Genomic DNA, 16,442 nt, shown 5'->3' with positions numbered 1-16,442 from the left:
CCACCAAATTCATCCATCAAATAAATTAGCTTATGGAACACATTCTTTGAAAAGCGGTTTATATTTAAAAAAAAATTTAACTAATGCCAAAAATGTATATTAAAATAATATGATAAAAAAATTGATACGCTTTTTTATGGTGCAAAAGTGTAACAGCGTGGAAGTGACAGAGAAAAATGTCCGTCCCTTGATAAATTCTTGTTGTCCACATTCATTCGCACCATTGTTTTTATATCACCTAATTCTCACGCTATCTCCACGAAATAAAATAATCTAAATTCTCACGCAACGTATATACTATATTGTCAACCTTTTTTTTTCTTTCTTTCTAAAAAACATAGTTTTAAATTTCAAATAAACACAAATTAAATATTTTTTAGTTTAAAACATAAATTAAAATTACTGATTCAAATAAGTATTATACCTCAATTTTGGTATAATAATTATAATTTCAATTATTTTAATTTAAAAGTTCAGTTAAATACACAATTAATATATATTTGTTAAATATAAACCGTGTCATCACCTCGAGTATGTTAAAAGGCGCAATTAAAGAATATATATGAAGCATTGTTAAAAAAGTACTTTTAAGACATGAAGAAGGAATATGTAACTATTAGATATATAAAGTAGGAGAAAAAAATCATAATAAAAACTTAAATTTACTGTTATAAGTTATACGTATTTAAAAGAAAGATAAGCCAACTCCAAAGTCAACCGTAGTTAATCCACTTCACTAAAACCCAGCCACGTGTCCCATCAAACGCTACACTATAAATATCTCTCTCGTCATTCTTAACGGAAACTGAAACATTAATCCATCTTCTGTTACTACACTGTGATTCTCATTTCCCGTCTCTCCAACTATGCCGAATCCTAGAGTCTTCTTCGACATAACCATCGGCGGCCAACCCGCCGGCAGAATCGTGTTTGAGCTCTTCGCCGACACCACTCCTCGCACCGCCGAGAACTTCCGCGCCCTCTGCACCGGTGAGAAGGGAGTCGGTCGGAGAGGCAAGCCGCTCCACTACAAAGGCTCGATCTTCCACCGTGTGATCCCGAACTTCATGTGCCAGGGCGGCGACTTCACCGCCGGAAACGGCACAGGCGGCGAATCGATCTATGGTGCCAGGTTCGCCGACGAGAACTTTGTGAAGAAGCACACCGGTCCCGGCATTCTCACCATGGCGAACGCCGGTCCCGGAACCAACGGATCTCAGTTCTTCATCTGCACAACGAAGACGGAGTGGCTCGACGACAAGCACGTGGTGTTCGGACAGGTCGTTGAGGGACTGAACGTGCTGAAGGAGATCGACGACAAGCACGTGGTGTTAGAATACTTGTCGTTTTTAGAAAAGAAGACTGGTGCAGAATTATCACAATAAATTCTCAGCGGCTTGGAAATACTATCGATTACTCCAAGTCCTGAAATAAAGTTCCGCAACCAATTAGCCTGAACTGTGGCCTCAAAGCATGCCACAAATTCAGCTTCCATGGTGGATGCAGCAATGACAGACTGCTTCGCACTTTTCCATGAAATCGCTCCTCCGGCTAAAAGATACACATAACCAAATGTAGACTTTCTTGTATCCACACAGCCGGCAAAGTCTGAATCTGTATAACCTATCACCTCAAGGTGATCAGATTTTCTATAAGTAAGCATGTGATTTTTTGTTCCTTGTAGGTATCTTAAAACTTTCTTTGCAGCTTTCCAATGCTCCAGACCTGGATTACTTTGGTATCTACCAAGCATACCAACTGCAAAGCTAATATCTGGCCTCGTACAGGTTTGAGCATACATCAAACTCCCAACAACAGATGCATAAGGGATATTTTCCATCTGTTTCCGTTCCAAATCATTCTTTGGACATTGCATGAGACTAAACTTGTCTCCTTTCTGTATTGGAACAGGAGATGCTGAACATTTATCCATTCTGAATCTCTCTAAAACTTTATTAATATATGCATTCTGAGACAAACCTAACAGTCCTTGTGATCTATCACGAAATATTTCTATTCCAATCACATAGTATGCCTCACCCATATCTTTCATTTCAAAATTATTAGAGAGAAACCTCTTAGTCTCACTTAATAGACCAAGATCATTCGTCGCAAGCAAGATATCATCAACATACAGAATCAGAAATATAAACTTACTCCCACTGACCTTCAGATATATACACCGATCAACGGTGTTTTCCTTAAATCCAAAGGACACAATAGTATCATTGAACTTAAGATACCATTGCCGAGAAGCTTGTTTAAGTCCATATATCGATCTCTTAAGTTTACATACCATGTGCTCCTTTCCTTCTTCAGCGAACCCCACCGGTTGGTCCATATAGACATCCTCTTCTAAATTCCCATTCAGAAAAGCAGTTTTAACATCCATTTGATGCAACTCAAGATCATAATGAGCTACTAATGCCATGATAATTCTAAAAGAATCTTTCTTAGAAACAGGCGAAAATGTTTCCTTATAGTCAATGTCATCTTTCTGAGTAAAACCTTTGGCAACAAAACGGGCCTTGTAACGTTCAATATTGCCTTGAGAGTCACGCTTAGTCTTAAAGACCCATTTACACCCAACTCTCTTGCATCCTTCTGGCAATTCCACAAGGTTCCATACGTCATTATGTGCCATTGATTTAAGCTCATCTTTCATGGCATCTAACCACTTATCAGAATTATCACCATTAATGGCTTCTGAAAAAGAAATTGGATCATTATCAATACTTAAGTCATTTTCTGACTCTTGTAGATAAACCACATAATCATTCGAAATAGCAGACTTTCTATCTCTGTGAGATCTTCTTAATACTATTTCTTGTGGTTGTTCTACTATTGGTTCATTGTTAACCTCGGGATCATTAATTTGTTGTTCTTCTTGATTGTTGTGAGTTTCTACAACATGTGGAACAACTCTTGATAAAGAAGTACTAGTTATAGGAACTTGTACTCTAACTTCCTTAATCTCCACATTTCGTGAAGCTTCACTCCCACTGATTTCGCCATTTTCAATGAACCGAGCATTTCCAGTTTCAACGATTCTAGTACTATGGGTAGGACAGTAAAACATGTACCCCTTTGATTTTTCTGGATAACCAATGAAAAATCCACTGATTGTTCTTTCATCTAGTTTCTTTTCTTGCGGATTGTATATTCTTACTTCTGCCTGACAACCCCAAACATGCAGGTGTCTCAAACTGGGTTTCCTATTCGTCCATAACTCAAAAGGAGTCTTTTGAACAGCTTTACTAGGAACCCTGTTCAACAAATACATGGCAGTCTTTAAAGCATACATCCACAATGATACAGGTAAACATGAATTACTTAACATACTCCTAACCATATCCATTAAGGTTCGATTATGCCTTTCTGATACACCATTTTGTTGTGGTGTGTCTGGCATTGTGTATTGAGCACAAATACCACGTTTCTCAACGAACTTAGCGAACGGACCAGGGTGTTGTCCACTTTCATCATATCTTCCATAATACTCACCACCTTTATCAGACCTTACGATTTTCACCTTTCTGTCTAATTGCCTTTCCACTTCATTTATATAAACCTCCAAGGCATTTACTGACTGAGATTTCTCATGCAGTAGATAGACACGTCCATAACGCGAAAAATCATCAATAAAGGTGATGAAATACTTCTCTTTATTGAAAGAATTTACATCAAACGGACCACATATATCGGTGTGTATGATTTCAAGAAGCTGAGTGCTTCTCGTGGCTCCTTTCTTTGTGTGTTTAGTTTGTTTGCCTTTAATACAATCCACACACACATTCAGATCAGTAAAATCTAAATCCGGAAGAATTTCATTCTTTACTAATCTTTGCATTCTTTCTTTGGAAATATGTCCCAAACGTTTATGCCACAAGAAAGCAGATCGTTCATCCACTAAACTACGTTTAGTGCCAACATTGTGATGCACAGTCATAAGAGTTTCAGCATATAAATTATCCAAATTCAATTTATATAAACCATCATAAAGTGTACCAGATCCAATCATAAAAGTACGCTTAAACAAACTGAAACAACCATTCCCAAACTTAAAAGAATATCCAACAATATCAAGCTTAGACAAAGAAATTAAATTCCTAGTGATACTAGGTACATAAAAAGTATCCATAAGGTCTAAGTGATATCCAGTGTCGAGGATTAGACGATAAGTCCCGACCACTTCCACTGGAACTTTCTCTTTATTGCCCATGAAGACAAACTTCTCATTTGGGTTTATGGTTCTGGTTGTAAGAAATCCCTGCATCACATTAGAAACATGAGTCGTACATCCAGAATCAATCCACCACGTATTATGGGGAACTTCAGTTAAGTTTGATTCAAAACATACATAAGCATTATGCTCACCTTTCTTTTCGAACCAAGCCTTACGCTTTATGCAGTCCTTCTGGAAATGTCCAGACTTCCCGCAGAAATGACATTTGTCATTTTTCTTCTGGATTTTGGTTGAGGACTCGTCAATCTTCAGTGGTCCTTTACCCTTTCCATGTTTCTTAGCAACTTTCTTTCCAACAGCTCCTTGATTCTTCACATACTGAATAGAGTGGCTTCCTAAGTTCTTCAGTCGGGTCTCCTCCTGAACTAGCATACTGTGCAATTCATGCACATTCCATTTGTCTTTCATGGTGTTATAGTTCATCTGGAACGGACCATACTCAGACGGTAATGAGTTCAGAATGAACTGCACGAGAAAACCTTCATCCACTGCCATTCCTAAAGACTTAAGTCTTGCTGCGATATTTGTCATCTCGATCACATGCTCATGCATAGTACGCGAACCGTCAAACTTCATAGTGGTCAACGTACTCATCAGTGTCCCAGCGAGAGACTTATCAGCAGTTTGGGAGCGCTCTTCCACAAATTTCATAAATTCTTTTGCGTCATCAGTTTTGGGAAGAGCTGACTTTATATTACTTGCTATGCTCATTCTCATAAACATTAAGCTAAGTCTATTTGATCTTGTCCAAGCTTTGTAATGGACTTTCTCTTCATTGCTACTAGCATCCGTGATAGCAGCCGGCTTTTCAACTAGAAGAGCTAGATCAAGATCCAACACACCTAAGTGAAATTGGACTTGCTCACTCCAGTCAGGGAAATTCAACCCATTAAAGACTGGAACAGACGAAGCAAGCGCGTGTAAAGATACCGGAACAGAGACTGCAATTAACACATGCCTAACATTAATGCTTTGAGTCATAAAACTAAACGTAAAAACAGATTCAGATATAAACAATCATTCTATGCATACTAATGTTCTCCTTTGGGAGATCCACTAATACACAAACATAAGCATAATGATGCTAATCATATTATAACATTATTGATAATTAAAATATGCATCAACTAGAATCACCTACTACCTTTGGGTATATAAATAAAACTAGTGACGCATACAAAATTATCTACAATCATGTTCATTAATTATGAGAACAATTAATCAACCTTTGGGCGATCCTTAAATGTCTTATAATTAATGAATTTTAATTAACCCATAAATTTAATTATTCATAATTTAGCATCCATACTATGGGTAATTAAAATAAAAAACATTAATAATTTGAAATTATATAAACATTAAAATTTTGGCCACTTTGGTGACTAACAAAATTTATCATACTTAATTTCAAATAAATAAATACTCATTTAATTGCTATAAACTTTATATAGCATCTTTATTAATTTTAATTTAACAATAACAAACATAAATATTATTGCAAATTAAAATAAAATTATTAATTATTTATATAAATAAAATAATTAATATTTATTTTATTGGTAACATAAACCAATAAAAAATATTACACTTTAATCTTAATAAATAAATAAACATAATTTAACAAAACCACTAATACACGGTTCACACATTATGAAATTTATGAAATTGGAAAACTTCCAATTTTCACACGTTCACTCACGTAACAATTTTCACTCCAAATTTGAAGGCTCATGCATTCACACATTATTCACGTTCATGCAACAGTTTTTTCTTTTCTTTTCTTTTATTCAATGACAAAAGAATAAAATCACCATCACATACAATTCCAAGCGAGAATCAATTCTCGTTTCCAACCATGCCATTCACATTCAATTCTAAAGCAGCGGAAAACTTAAATAACCCTTCAAACTTTAATTAGGGTTTATAAAAAAAAAAAATTGGAAACAAACATCATAAAAGGAGAATCATAAATCCTACAACATAGGCTCTGATACCACATGTAAAACTTAATTAAGGATCTTTAAGATTTATAATTCTCACACGATAAATCATAATAGAGCACTAACCTTGATCCATGAGAGATCCTGTGAATATGCGTTCTTCAAATTTATAATCTTGTGTGCTCTTCAACCACCGTTTCTCAATCTATCTCTTTGCCTTTCTTTCTCTTCTCACACGTTCTTGATGGGTTACAGTGAAAAAGAACCTTATGACCAGAGACAGAACCCCAATTCCTTTTTATAAACCAACGTCCATCAAGTTGGTTTTTATTTTATCTTTATTTTATTATCACTTCCCATAATAATAACCAATAAGTCTTTATATTTTATTAAATCACAATTGGACCCATCATAATATTTCAAATGAGTCACTAATAGAATTAATTCGTCAATTAATTCTAACAGTGCCGTGTTTCCTTTTCTTTTTCTCCTCTCTTATAGAGGGATTGTGACGTTATAGACCCTTAAAATCATTTATGCTTGCTTGGAGTGATTTATTTACGAGCGCGACAAAGAGCGAGTAAGCTTCTTCGTGTTTGGTTGGTTCGAGTGAATGAGTTATTTGAAGAGAAATGAGAGCACCAATTTGCGGGTGCGAGAGTCCTCCCACAAACCAGAAGATGTTGAAGGAAAGCCACTTCGGTCACATAAAATGTTTGGTCAAATTAAATGTTAGGAGTTATATTTTAGTGGCGTCTTAGAAAAACATGCAAGAATGCATCTACTTGAAATGATTCTGACATGTAGGGTTCTTTAATTATAGTCCAGGTAGCGATTATACTGAATGCATACCTATGAATAAACTATATAATGTTCATTGAGAAATACAATAAGTTATAATATTCAAAGTATTTATTCATTCTAGAAATTTTGTTGTAAACAAGTTGATATCAAAGTTTGAGAGTCTGAGTGTTTGAGTGTTATAGAGAGAGTGTTTGAGAGTTTGATCGAGATGACCAACTTAATTAACAACATATCCTTGCAAAAATTATCAAAAGGCGTTAACTATGATAATTAGAGTCTATAGATGAAAATCCTATTACTTGGTTCCTAAAAAGTATGAGATGTGGTCAAAAATGGACACCATGAACTAGAGAATATTGAAGAACATACGATTGTCCAACTTTCTACATTTAGAGCAACGCGGGAAAAGGACAAAACAACTTTGTACGTGTTGTATCGAGTTGTTGATGAGTTTGACTTTGAGAATATACCAAATGCTAAATCTTCAAAACAAATGTGAGATATTTTCGATAATGCATACAAAGGGGATAATCTTGTGAAGCGGAGATGGCTTCAACATCTCATAGACGAGCTCGAAAGTATGAGGATGAAAGAAGTCGAAGAGGTTGTCAAGTATGTCTCTTGTGTTGAGACCGTGGTAATAAACTCGAAAGGAATGGAGAGACGCTGTCCACTTACCGAGTGGTCGAGAAAATCTCGAGGTTGTTAATCGATGATTTTGAGAATATTGTTTGTGTAATCGATGAGTCCAAAAACTTGTCGGTGCTCTGTTGACTATGACAAACGTACCAGATCGCGCAAGTAATAACTGGTAAGTCCAGGATATCATTTTTCACAAGACTCTTGTAATACCAAATAATCACACAATTAATAAATGCTTTAAACTAAATAATAAATCTATAGTTTTTGTGCAAGAAAGTAAATTTTGCAAAAAAGATAAAAGGTAATTTTAGATATTTGAAACTCTTAGAAAAAGCTATGGTGTCTGGTGATGACCTTTTGTCGCCCCACAATGACTGCTTCTTCCATATTTTCATGTTTTTGAACTTCTTCTTACTGCTCTAAGATCACTCATATTATTTTTATACAAGTACATAAATATATGGAGGTACACAAATAAATTACTTTCTAGAGCGGTAACTCTTCGTTGTTTTGATGGTTGGACTCCCGCTCAATCTACCTCCACTAAGCTACTTCTTGCATCTCATTTTTTTTCTTTATGTACCCCCTAAAAGTTGTGATCTTGAATTATTCCTCATTAACAATATAATAAAAACCTCTACACCTCTCTCTTTCTAATATTTTTCGGATTAAATGTTCTGGAAGGTATTTATAAATCCATAAATATGTTCTAAAATAGTTAGTTCAGAATATAAAAATAAAATTTGAGATTAAGTGGTCTGGATCATAATTTTGGATTCGAAAATACATTCTGAAACACTTATTCCATAATTTTTTTTATAATTTGGTACACCCTAATTCGCAATATAAGAAGATTTCAAAAAATTAGTATTCTAGGAGGTATTTTTGGATCCTTAAATATGTTTCGCAACACTTGTTTTGAATTTCCTTTTTATATTTTGGAAGGTGTTTCCGTATTTAAAATTACCTTTTAAAATAGTCATTCATAATATTAAAAATAAAAAATTCGGAATGGGTGTCCTGAGAAATAAATTCCACACGCGTTTCATATTAGCATTTTAATTGTTTATATTATTTGACACACGTTCTCATTTCAATGTCAGATAAAAATCGGATTTAATACATTTAAACAAAATAATGTAATTGTGTTAAAATAGTTATATTTATTAATATTTAAAGTTTAGGGATCCAAATATATTGAAATATGATAAATGAAAAAATTTCAATTTTGCGTCAAAGTTCAAAACCTACAAAACATAATTAACCTATTATTTTTTTATAAAAAATAAAAAATTATGACAAAAAAAACATGATATTATCAAATATTCAATACCAAAATGATGTATTATTGTGTTTTTAATATCAAACATTTAAAAATAAATTATAATTATATACATTTAAAATTAAAGTATCACATAAATTTACTCAAAACCAAAATATTTATTGTGCTGGTAAATATTAATGAAACAAAATTGATAAAATTAAAAAGTATTTTTCAAATATTATAAAAAAGGTATCAAGTTTGACGGTGTTTCAAATGTTTCTTCAAAATCTTTCTATATATTCTAATTAATTTTTCTAATGCACTAACAAAAGTTATAATAAACCATTAAAAGAAATCACGCAAAGAACAAAAATTAAACTAATAATTGAAATTTATCACATATATTTTATCTTTTAAATTTAAATATATGTTGGATGATGATAAATAAGATTAATGACAATAACATTAAATTATTATATTATAGTACAAAAAATGTCTTTACACAATTGCGTTGATAAAATTACACTTGTGAAATTAGTTAAAAAATAAAAATAATTATATAAAAAATCATCAAAAATAATATTTTACATGATAAAAATAAACAACAAATATATATTAAAAAAATAAAAATGATTAATTGTGTGACGAAAGAATAAATTTTTTTATAAAAGTAAAAATTTTAAAAATGTTATATATTTATACTTTTGAATTGGTTAGGTTAGCAAAGTATATTAAACGGGATGAATGAGTATAAGGTGGATATGAGAACGGGATGAAGCGAATATTTAAAATAAATATGAATTATAAATTATAAATTTTTATATAAATTACAAATAACCAAATATAATGTTAAATTTTTTTTGATACCATATAATTTCCAAAATCTTGTAAAATGTAATATTCTTTGACATATAATAGATTGATTATATAATCCATTATAATATTTTCTAAGTTTTATAAAATATTGTACACAATATTATAATATATGTACTTTTGAGTTAATTAGCATTTGTGTAATATTTGAAATTGATAAATTATCATATTATTGTTTTATAAATGGAAAATAGTGGAAAATTATGTGTACCAATTTAAAAAATGTTTATTTTAAATAAATGAAATAATCTCATCATAAAGGACATAACGAAACATCATAATTTCTTTAAATACTTAGTGTGGACAGATAAAGAAAAAATCTATAATCATATCATTTATATATCCAAAGGCTAGGTTTTCATCAAACCTTCATTATACCAAGGTTTTGGGTGTACCATATTATAAGCTCACATAAAAGGGCCTCCAGAAAAAGCAGAACCCTAGGAAGTGTTATCAGTGTTTGGAGAGTTGGAGTTTGTTTCAGGCTGAGGCAATGACACGACCTTTCGGTGTGAAGGGGAAGAAGCGCAAGCACTCCCAATCCAAACAGAACTCAGAAGAAGAACACCCACAACCGCCACCAAAGAAAGTTGTTGTCGCCAAAGAGAGCAAAGAACCATCATCACCACCACAACCAGAATCTGCACCAACAGAAGAAGATGAAGTGAAAGTTGTTGCCGCCGAAGAGAGCAAAGAACCATCACCACAACCAGAATCTGTGCCAACAGAAGAGGATGAATTGAGTGGTATCCCAATTGCTCCTAGTGAGAAAGAAAGTACCAAACCTAATGTCATATTCATTCTGGAAAGAGCTTCTCTTGAAGTCGCCAAAGTCGGCAAGGTTCTACTTCCTACTCTTCTATTTCTCATTCTCCTTTTCTTTTTACTTTGAACTTTCATTCAATTCTTTGTCTTTCCTTTGTTTTCGTGGCACTGTAGACATATCAGCTTTTGAACTCTGATGACCATGCCAATTTTCTTCGCAAAAACAACAAGAATCCTGGAGATTATAGGCCGGACATTACTCATCAAGTAAAGTTTTTTTCCAAATACATCATCATACTCATTACTCCTTAGTATGAATTTTGCATTTGAAATGACTTGATTGAGGTTATGCTGTTAAAATGATCCATTCTTTTTTGTAATTATACGTGTTTTTGTTTTTATTTTTTCAGTCTCTTTTATCTATTCTGGATAGCCCATTGAATAAAGCTGGAAGATTGAAAAATGTTTATATCAAAACGGAGAAAGGTGTTCTTATCGAGGTTAAGCCGTTTGTTCGAATTCCTAGAACATTCAAACGTTTTGCTGGTGTTATGTGTAAGTCTTTGCTATTTTATTTCCTAGGCCTCACTTTCTGGGAGGAAAAAGTAATGAGCTTTCATCATGTTTCTTCTAAACTTTTACTACCCTGCAGTGGAACTGCTTCAAAAGCTGAGCATATCTGCTGCTGGCAAGCGCGAGAAACTCCTCCGAACAATAAAAAATCCAGTGACACAGTATTTGCCTGTCAACTCACGAAAAATAGGTTTGTTTTGTTCTTGATTGTTGCTTGTGTTTACTTGTTTGTTTTTTGAACTGCTGGAGGATTCCAACTCTTTAATGTTAAAATCTGTGTTTTAACTTTTCTTTTCTGATAAATTCTTTTATCAATATAATTCAAAATAGTAAAAGTGATAGTCTCTGTTGAATTTCAGGTCTATCATATAGTTCAGACAAGCTTGTAGATATGGATGATTATGTATCAAAGATTCCCAGCAATATGGACCTTGTTTTTGTGGTACTTTTACCAGTTCAACTTTCAATTTCTTTGTTTATTTTTTCTGTGGATGCTTAGCAGTTAATATATTCTAATTTCAGGTAGGAGCAATGGCCCATGGGAAGGTTGAGACAGATTATACAGAAGATTACATAGCAAGTAAGATTATCCATACATATTTTTTTATCTACTATCATCTTAGTAATTATTTACATATTCCCGTGGTGACACTTGGGTTTTGGCTTCATTGGTTTTCTTTTATCGTGTCTTTGTTTGATAAGTGTTTGCTGATGGTCGGGTCCCTTTGTGTGTAAACTTTGTATTTGTTTTTGGGACCTGATAGATTTTTATTTTTAATTTTGTTGATATTTGTTAGTTCAAATTTCTAAACAATGATTGAAGTGTTTCATGAAATTTTGTTAAAATATAATTGGTCACGCCACCTGATCTCCATAATGCGTAAAAAGGAAACTGTTTTATGCAAAGCACTTTAACTACTAAATGCAGGTTTGTGAACAAAATCTCACTGTTGAACCATACTAGCTTAGCTTTGATAATACCGGCAAACACAAATATATGGATCTGCTCAGCCTGTTAGTGCAGTCTCCCACTTTGGTTCGTCTTTTGCATTTTATGCAGAATTCTAAGTGTGTTTGGAATCGGTGAAATTCAGTTTCCATTGTTGGAAGCTAACTTATGCTATAAATGACTAGTCTGTTTAAAATAGGGTGTTCTCTTTGAAGCCAACTTAGTGTCGTTCGAATTATCAGAGCTCATGCTTAAATCGAACTGAATTTGAATGGTAGAAGTTGTTGTTAAGCTGAGTAAAAGCCTCCTGGCCGAGACACCCTACTGATTATTTCCATTTACTGTTACAATTTGTTGTCAAAACTTGTAGTATATAATAAATATGCAGAATGCTACCTCGCATGATTATTTAACATGTATCAGTCAGGATATTCTTATTTCTTACATCATAGTGTGTTTCCTGATTGCAGTTTCTGGGTACCCTCTAAGTGCTGCTTATTGTATTACAAGGATTACTGGTGCCCTTGAGAGAAAGTGGAAGATTTTGTGAAACGATTTACTAATTCGAGTTCCACAGTCAATTTATGTAATATCAGGGTAGGGTCTTGTCTTAGCAGACATATAGGAAATACAATATAAGTTATTTTTTCCTGAGGTATTTTTAGGACCAGATCGATGTTTCACTACTGTATTTGAATTAAATGTTTAATGTATTATTTTGCTAGAGGAAGCTTTCTTAACAGAGCTAGATTTCGATGTTGCTTATTTGCTCTGAGATACGTGGTTTGGGAGTCACTTTTTCCTGGTTCCAAGTTATTCTCTTACGGCTGATCTTGCTCTTACTCTTTCGTATATATTTTTACCTTTTTAGTGAATATATCATCTTTATCAGACAGATATAATTTTCATATAATCATCTTAAAAGTTTCACGTTTATTGAAAATTAAAACCATTAGTTAACTAAAATTCTTTCAGAGACTGTATAGCTGCAGAAAATTTTGGATGGGAAGAGTAAATTGTTTTAGACTGTCATATAATTTATTTCTTATGAAGTTTAGTCAACATGATTTACATAACTTTAAATTTTTTTAAAATGTTACCCTACTCTTGTAATTTGAGAAACAAATTATTCCATAAAAAGTTAAATTTCAGATCAAAAGTAAATCTGAACTTTAAGATGATTCATATATAAGATAATTATTTCTAAGTTCTCTTTTGAAGTGTTTTCATGTATAGAAACGTGAGACTAAACACTGAAACTTCTTTTTTATTCATCTGAACAGTAAAGGTAAAGCCTGTAGACAGAATGAAGAAACATCAATGTATCTGCATCACTTTGTTTAGCAGTGAAAATTCTTTGTTTAGCTCCATACTTGGCTTCAGGGTGATCATGTTGTAAATGGGCATTTCAATATCTGTTGATAAGTTCTCAGATTAGTTATTCCAAAAAACGTCACCATGGTGATTCTTGGTAAACCATAAAAGTAAAAAATGGAATGAAATTCAAATATGATTGGAGCAAATGCATACGTAGGGAAGTGAGGCAAAATACAAAAGCTAATATTTAGGATAAATATAAAAAAGTTTAAAAAGATCACCACATAGCAATATAATGTGTTCCACTCCATTATTTTTTTTTTAGTTTCATCCATTCTGTAATTTTTGCGTTAATTCATAAATATTCTGAAAATGAGAATTTAAACCTTGGAGCAAAATTTACGCACATTAAGAATAAGCACTGTTTTTTTTATTATTAAGAAAAATAGTATATAGGTAAGTATATACAAGACTAAGTGGATAATTAAGTTTAATGTACAAATATGTTTGACTTTTACGTTGTTATTAAATAATAAAACGTGATGTGCAGTAAAAATTGATTGAGTTTGATCATAAGGAATTAATTACATCAAAAGTGATTCCTGTTGTGATTTTTGATCGATGAAAAGAAGTTAAAAAAAAAAGAAAAGGAAAGGGCGTTTTCGTAGAAGCTGAAGCGGAAGAGGAAAAGAAGAAAAGTATAAACAGTGACGCGTTTGGAGATGGGAGAGAAAATTGAAATGCGTGAAAGTTATGAAGGAATAGCCTTACGAAGGAAGAAAGCAATCTGAGAGTGATAGCTGATTGACATAAGCCTCAGCTGCTTCATCTTCCCAACCCCAATCGGAATCGGAATCGGCATGGTCCAACCGGCGATGACGCAGTTCCTCAACTCCGTTCTCTCTCAGCGCGGCCCCTCCGCCGTCCCTTACTCCGAGGACACCAAGTGGCTCATCCGCCAGCACCTGGTGGCGCTCACCGCCGCCTTCCCTTCGCTCGAGCCCAAAACGGCAGCCTTTACGCACAACGACGGTCGTTCCGTCAACCTCCTCCAGGCCGACGGCACCATCCCCATGACGTTCCAAGGCGTCACCTACAACATCCCCGTCGTCATCTGGCTCATGGAGTCCTACCCCCGCCACCCGCCCTGCGTCTACGTCAATCCCACGCGCGACATGATCATCAAACGCCCCCACCCTCACGTTAACCCTTCTGGTTTGGTTTCCGTCCCTTACTTGCAGAATTGGACCTACCCTAGTTCCAACCTTGTCGATCTCGTTCTCAATCTCAGCCTCCACTTCGGTCGTGACCCTCCCCTCTATTCCCAGCGCAGACCTAACCCTAACCCTAATCCCAACCCCAACCCCAACCCTAATCCAAATCCTCACCCTCACCCTCACCCCCATCCCAGTTTCGGAAACTCTTCCTCCAATTTATCTTCTTCCACTTCTTCTTCATCTGGCTACCCCCACGCTCAACCCCCCTCTAGGCCATACCCTCCTTCCCCTTACCCTGCTCCCGCTTCCAGGGTTCAGGCCACTGAGGATCCCTCTGAGGTTTTCAAGCGGAACGCGATTAACAAGCTTGTGGAGATGGTTCATGGGGACGTTTCCGCGTTGAGGAAGACCAGGGAGGGTGAGATGGAGGGGCTGTTTAGTTTGCAGGGCGTGTTAAAGCAGCGGGAGGAGACTCTCAACAAGGGGTTGAAGGAGATGCAGGAGGAGATGGAGGCTCTGGAGCAACAGTTGCAGATTGTGTTGATGAACACTGATGTTTTGGAGGGGTGGTTGAGGGATAACCAGGGGAAGAAACTGGGCGGTTTGGACAATCCTGAGGATGCTTTTGAGTGTGCGGATGTACTCTCCAAGCAGATGCTTGACTGCACTGCCGCTGATTTGGCTATCGAGGACACTCTTTATGCGTTGGATAAGTCTCTTCAAGTGGGAGCTCTGCCGTTTGATCAGTATTTGAGGAGTGTGAGGGCGCTATCCAGGGAACAGTTCTTTCACCGGGCCACCACGGCGAAAGTTAGAGCGGCCCAGTTGCAGGCTCAGGTTGCCAATATGGCTGCTCGGAATCACCATTATGGTAGCTGACACTTGAAGCGTTTTATGACTTTCTTTGTTGGTGATTCAGACGCTGAGATCTGCCATTGTGAGTACAGAACTATAGATTGCTATTTGTTGCTTCCCTTTGAGTCTGTGCTTGTAGTCGATAGCATGAATTGGTCACCCTTATAGTTACAGCCTTCAACAACTTGAAATTGTTAACCAGAGGCTGAACCATCGTTCTTATACAGTCTTAATAATACGATTTTCTTGAAATTTTGGTTTGAGGGATTGTCTGCTCAATCTTTTTATGTATAATTTTATTGTTTAGGAGTGTACATGCTTATGAATCATAGATTTGTTCCACCTTGTATTTTAGAACAATGGGTATATTACCATTGATATATACTTTTTTGTGCTTCGATTGCTTTCGTTCTGGCGCATGTCAATAGTTAAATATGAAGACACTTTTTATGCTTTGTTTGAGAGAAAAATTGTTTGATGCGAATTGTTTGAGAAGAACTGTACACTTCAGTTCATGTCTTATGACCGTCAATAATTCCTCGGGGCTTCTTTGAATTTGGCGAATACCCACAAGGTCTAGTTAGAATTGTCATTCCTATACCCATCGGCTTGGACCAACATAACGATGATGCTAATTTGGAATTAGATGTGGTTTAAGCTGGCAGTATAGTGTTTCAGTTTCTTTTTTAAACTAATCCTCTGTGCAAGCAATGCTGGTAGTATTGGGTTTTTACGCTGCACACTAGAACGCATGATTCTGGTGCTGTTTATAGAGTTTTCATATTTTCATTTGACTGTAGATTGCTATGTATCATAAGTTTTTATAGTCATTTCATTTTTCTCTTTCAAATATGTTCCTGTGAAACAATTTTATTAGAACACGTGATTGATGTTTGTGAATCAACTGTGTGCATGTACAGTTCTGTAGTGTATTTGGTTATTTTATAGGGCAGAGGAATGTAAATATCTGCTGCGTTGGAGTTCAATGAACATACAC

General features: G+C 34.9%; 3 protein-coding genes across 3 annotated transcripts; all 3 read left to right on the top strand.

Annotated features, from left to right (window-relative positions):
* The first annotated feature begins 793 nt into the window (after window positions 1-793).
* LOC114169824 (peptidyl-prolyl cis-trans isomerase 1-like) lies at window positions 794-1,479 on the top strand. Its single transcript, XM_028055146.1, has one exon. The coding sequence runs from the start codon at window positions 867-869 to the stop codon at window positions 1,383-1,385; it is 519 nt and encodes a 172-aa protein (XP_027910947.1). The 5' UTR covers window positions 794-866; the 3' UTR covers window positions 1,386-1,479.
* An 8,683-nt stretch (window positions 1,480-10,162) lies between these two features.
* LOC114168533 (ribosomal RNA small subunit methyltransferase NEP1) lies at window positions 10,163-12,831 on the top strand. The gene is made up of 7 exons (XM_028053395.1): window positions 10,163-10,610; window positions 10,709-10,801; window positions 10,945-11,089; window positions 11,187-11,297; window positions 11,467-11,549; window positions 11,630-11,687; window positions 12,527-12,831. The coding sequence occupies exons 1-7, from the start codon at window positions 10,263-10,265 to the stop codon at window positions 12,604-12,606; spliced, it is 918 nt and encodes a 305-aa protein (XP_027909196.1). The 5' UTR covers window positions 10,163-10,262; the 3' UTR covers window positions 12,607-12,831.
* Window positions 12,832-14,016: 1,185 nt separating this feature from the next.
* Window positions 14,017-15,852, top strand: LOC114169805 (protein ELC-like). Its single transcript, XM_028055119.1, has one exon. The coding sequence runs from the start codon at window positions 14,234-14,236 to the stop codon at window positions 15,467-15,469; it is 1,236 nt and encodes a 411-aa protein (XP_027910920.1). The 5' UTR covers window positions 14,017-14,233; the 3' UTR covers window positions 15,470-15,852.
* Window positions 15,853-16,442: the final 590 nt, after the last annotated feature.

The sequence above is a fragment of the Vigna unguiculata genome, chromosome 11 (assembly GCF_004118075.2).
Source record: "Vigna unguiculata cultivar IT97K-499-35 chromosome 11, ASM411807v1, whole genome shotgun sequence".
In the NCBI taxonomy this organism is placed as follows: Eukaryota; Viridiplantae; Streptophyta; class Magnoliopsida; order Fabales; family Fabaceae; genus Vigna; species Vigna unguiculata.
Note: the sequence above shows the minus strand (reverse complement) of the source record. Positions and strands in the feature narration are given on the sequence as shown.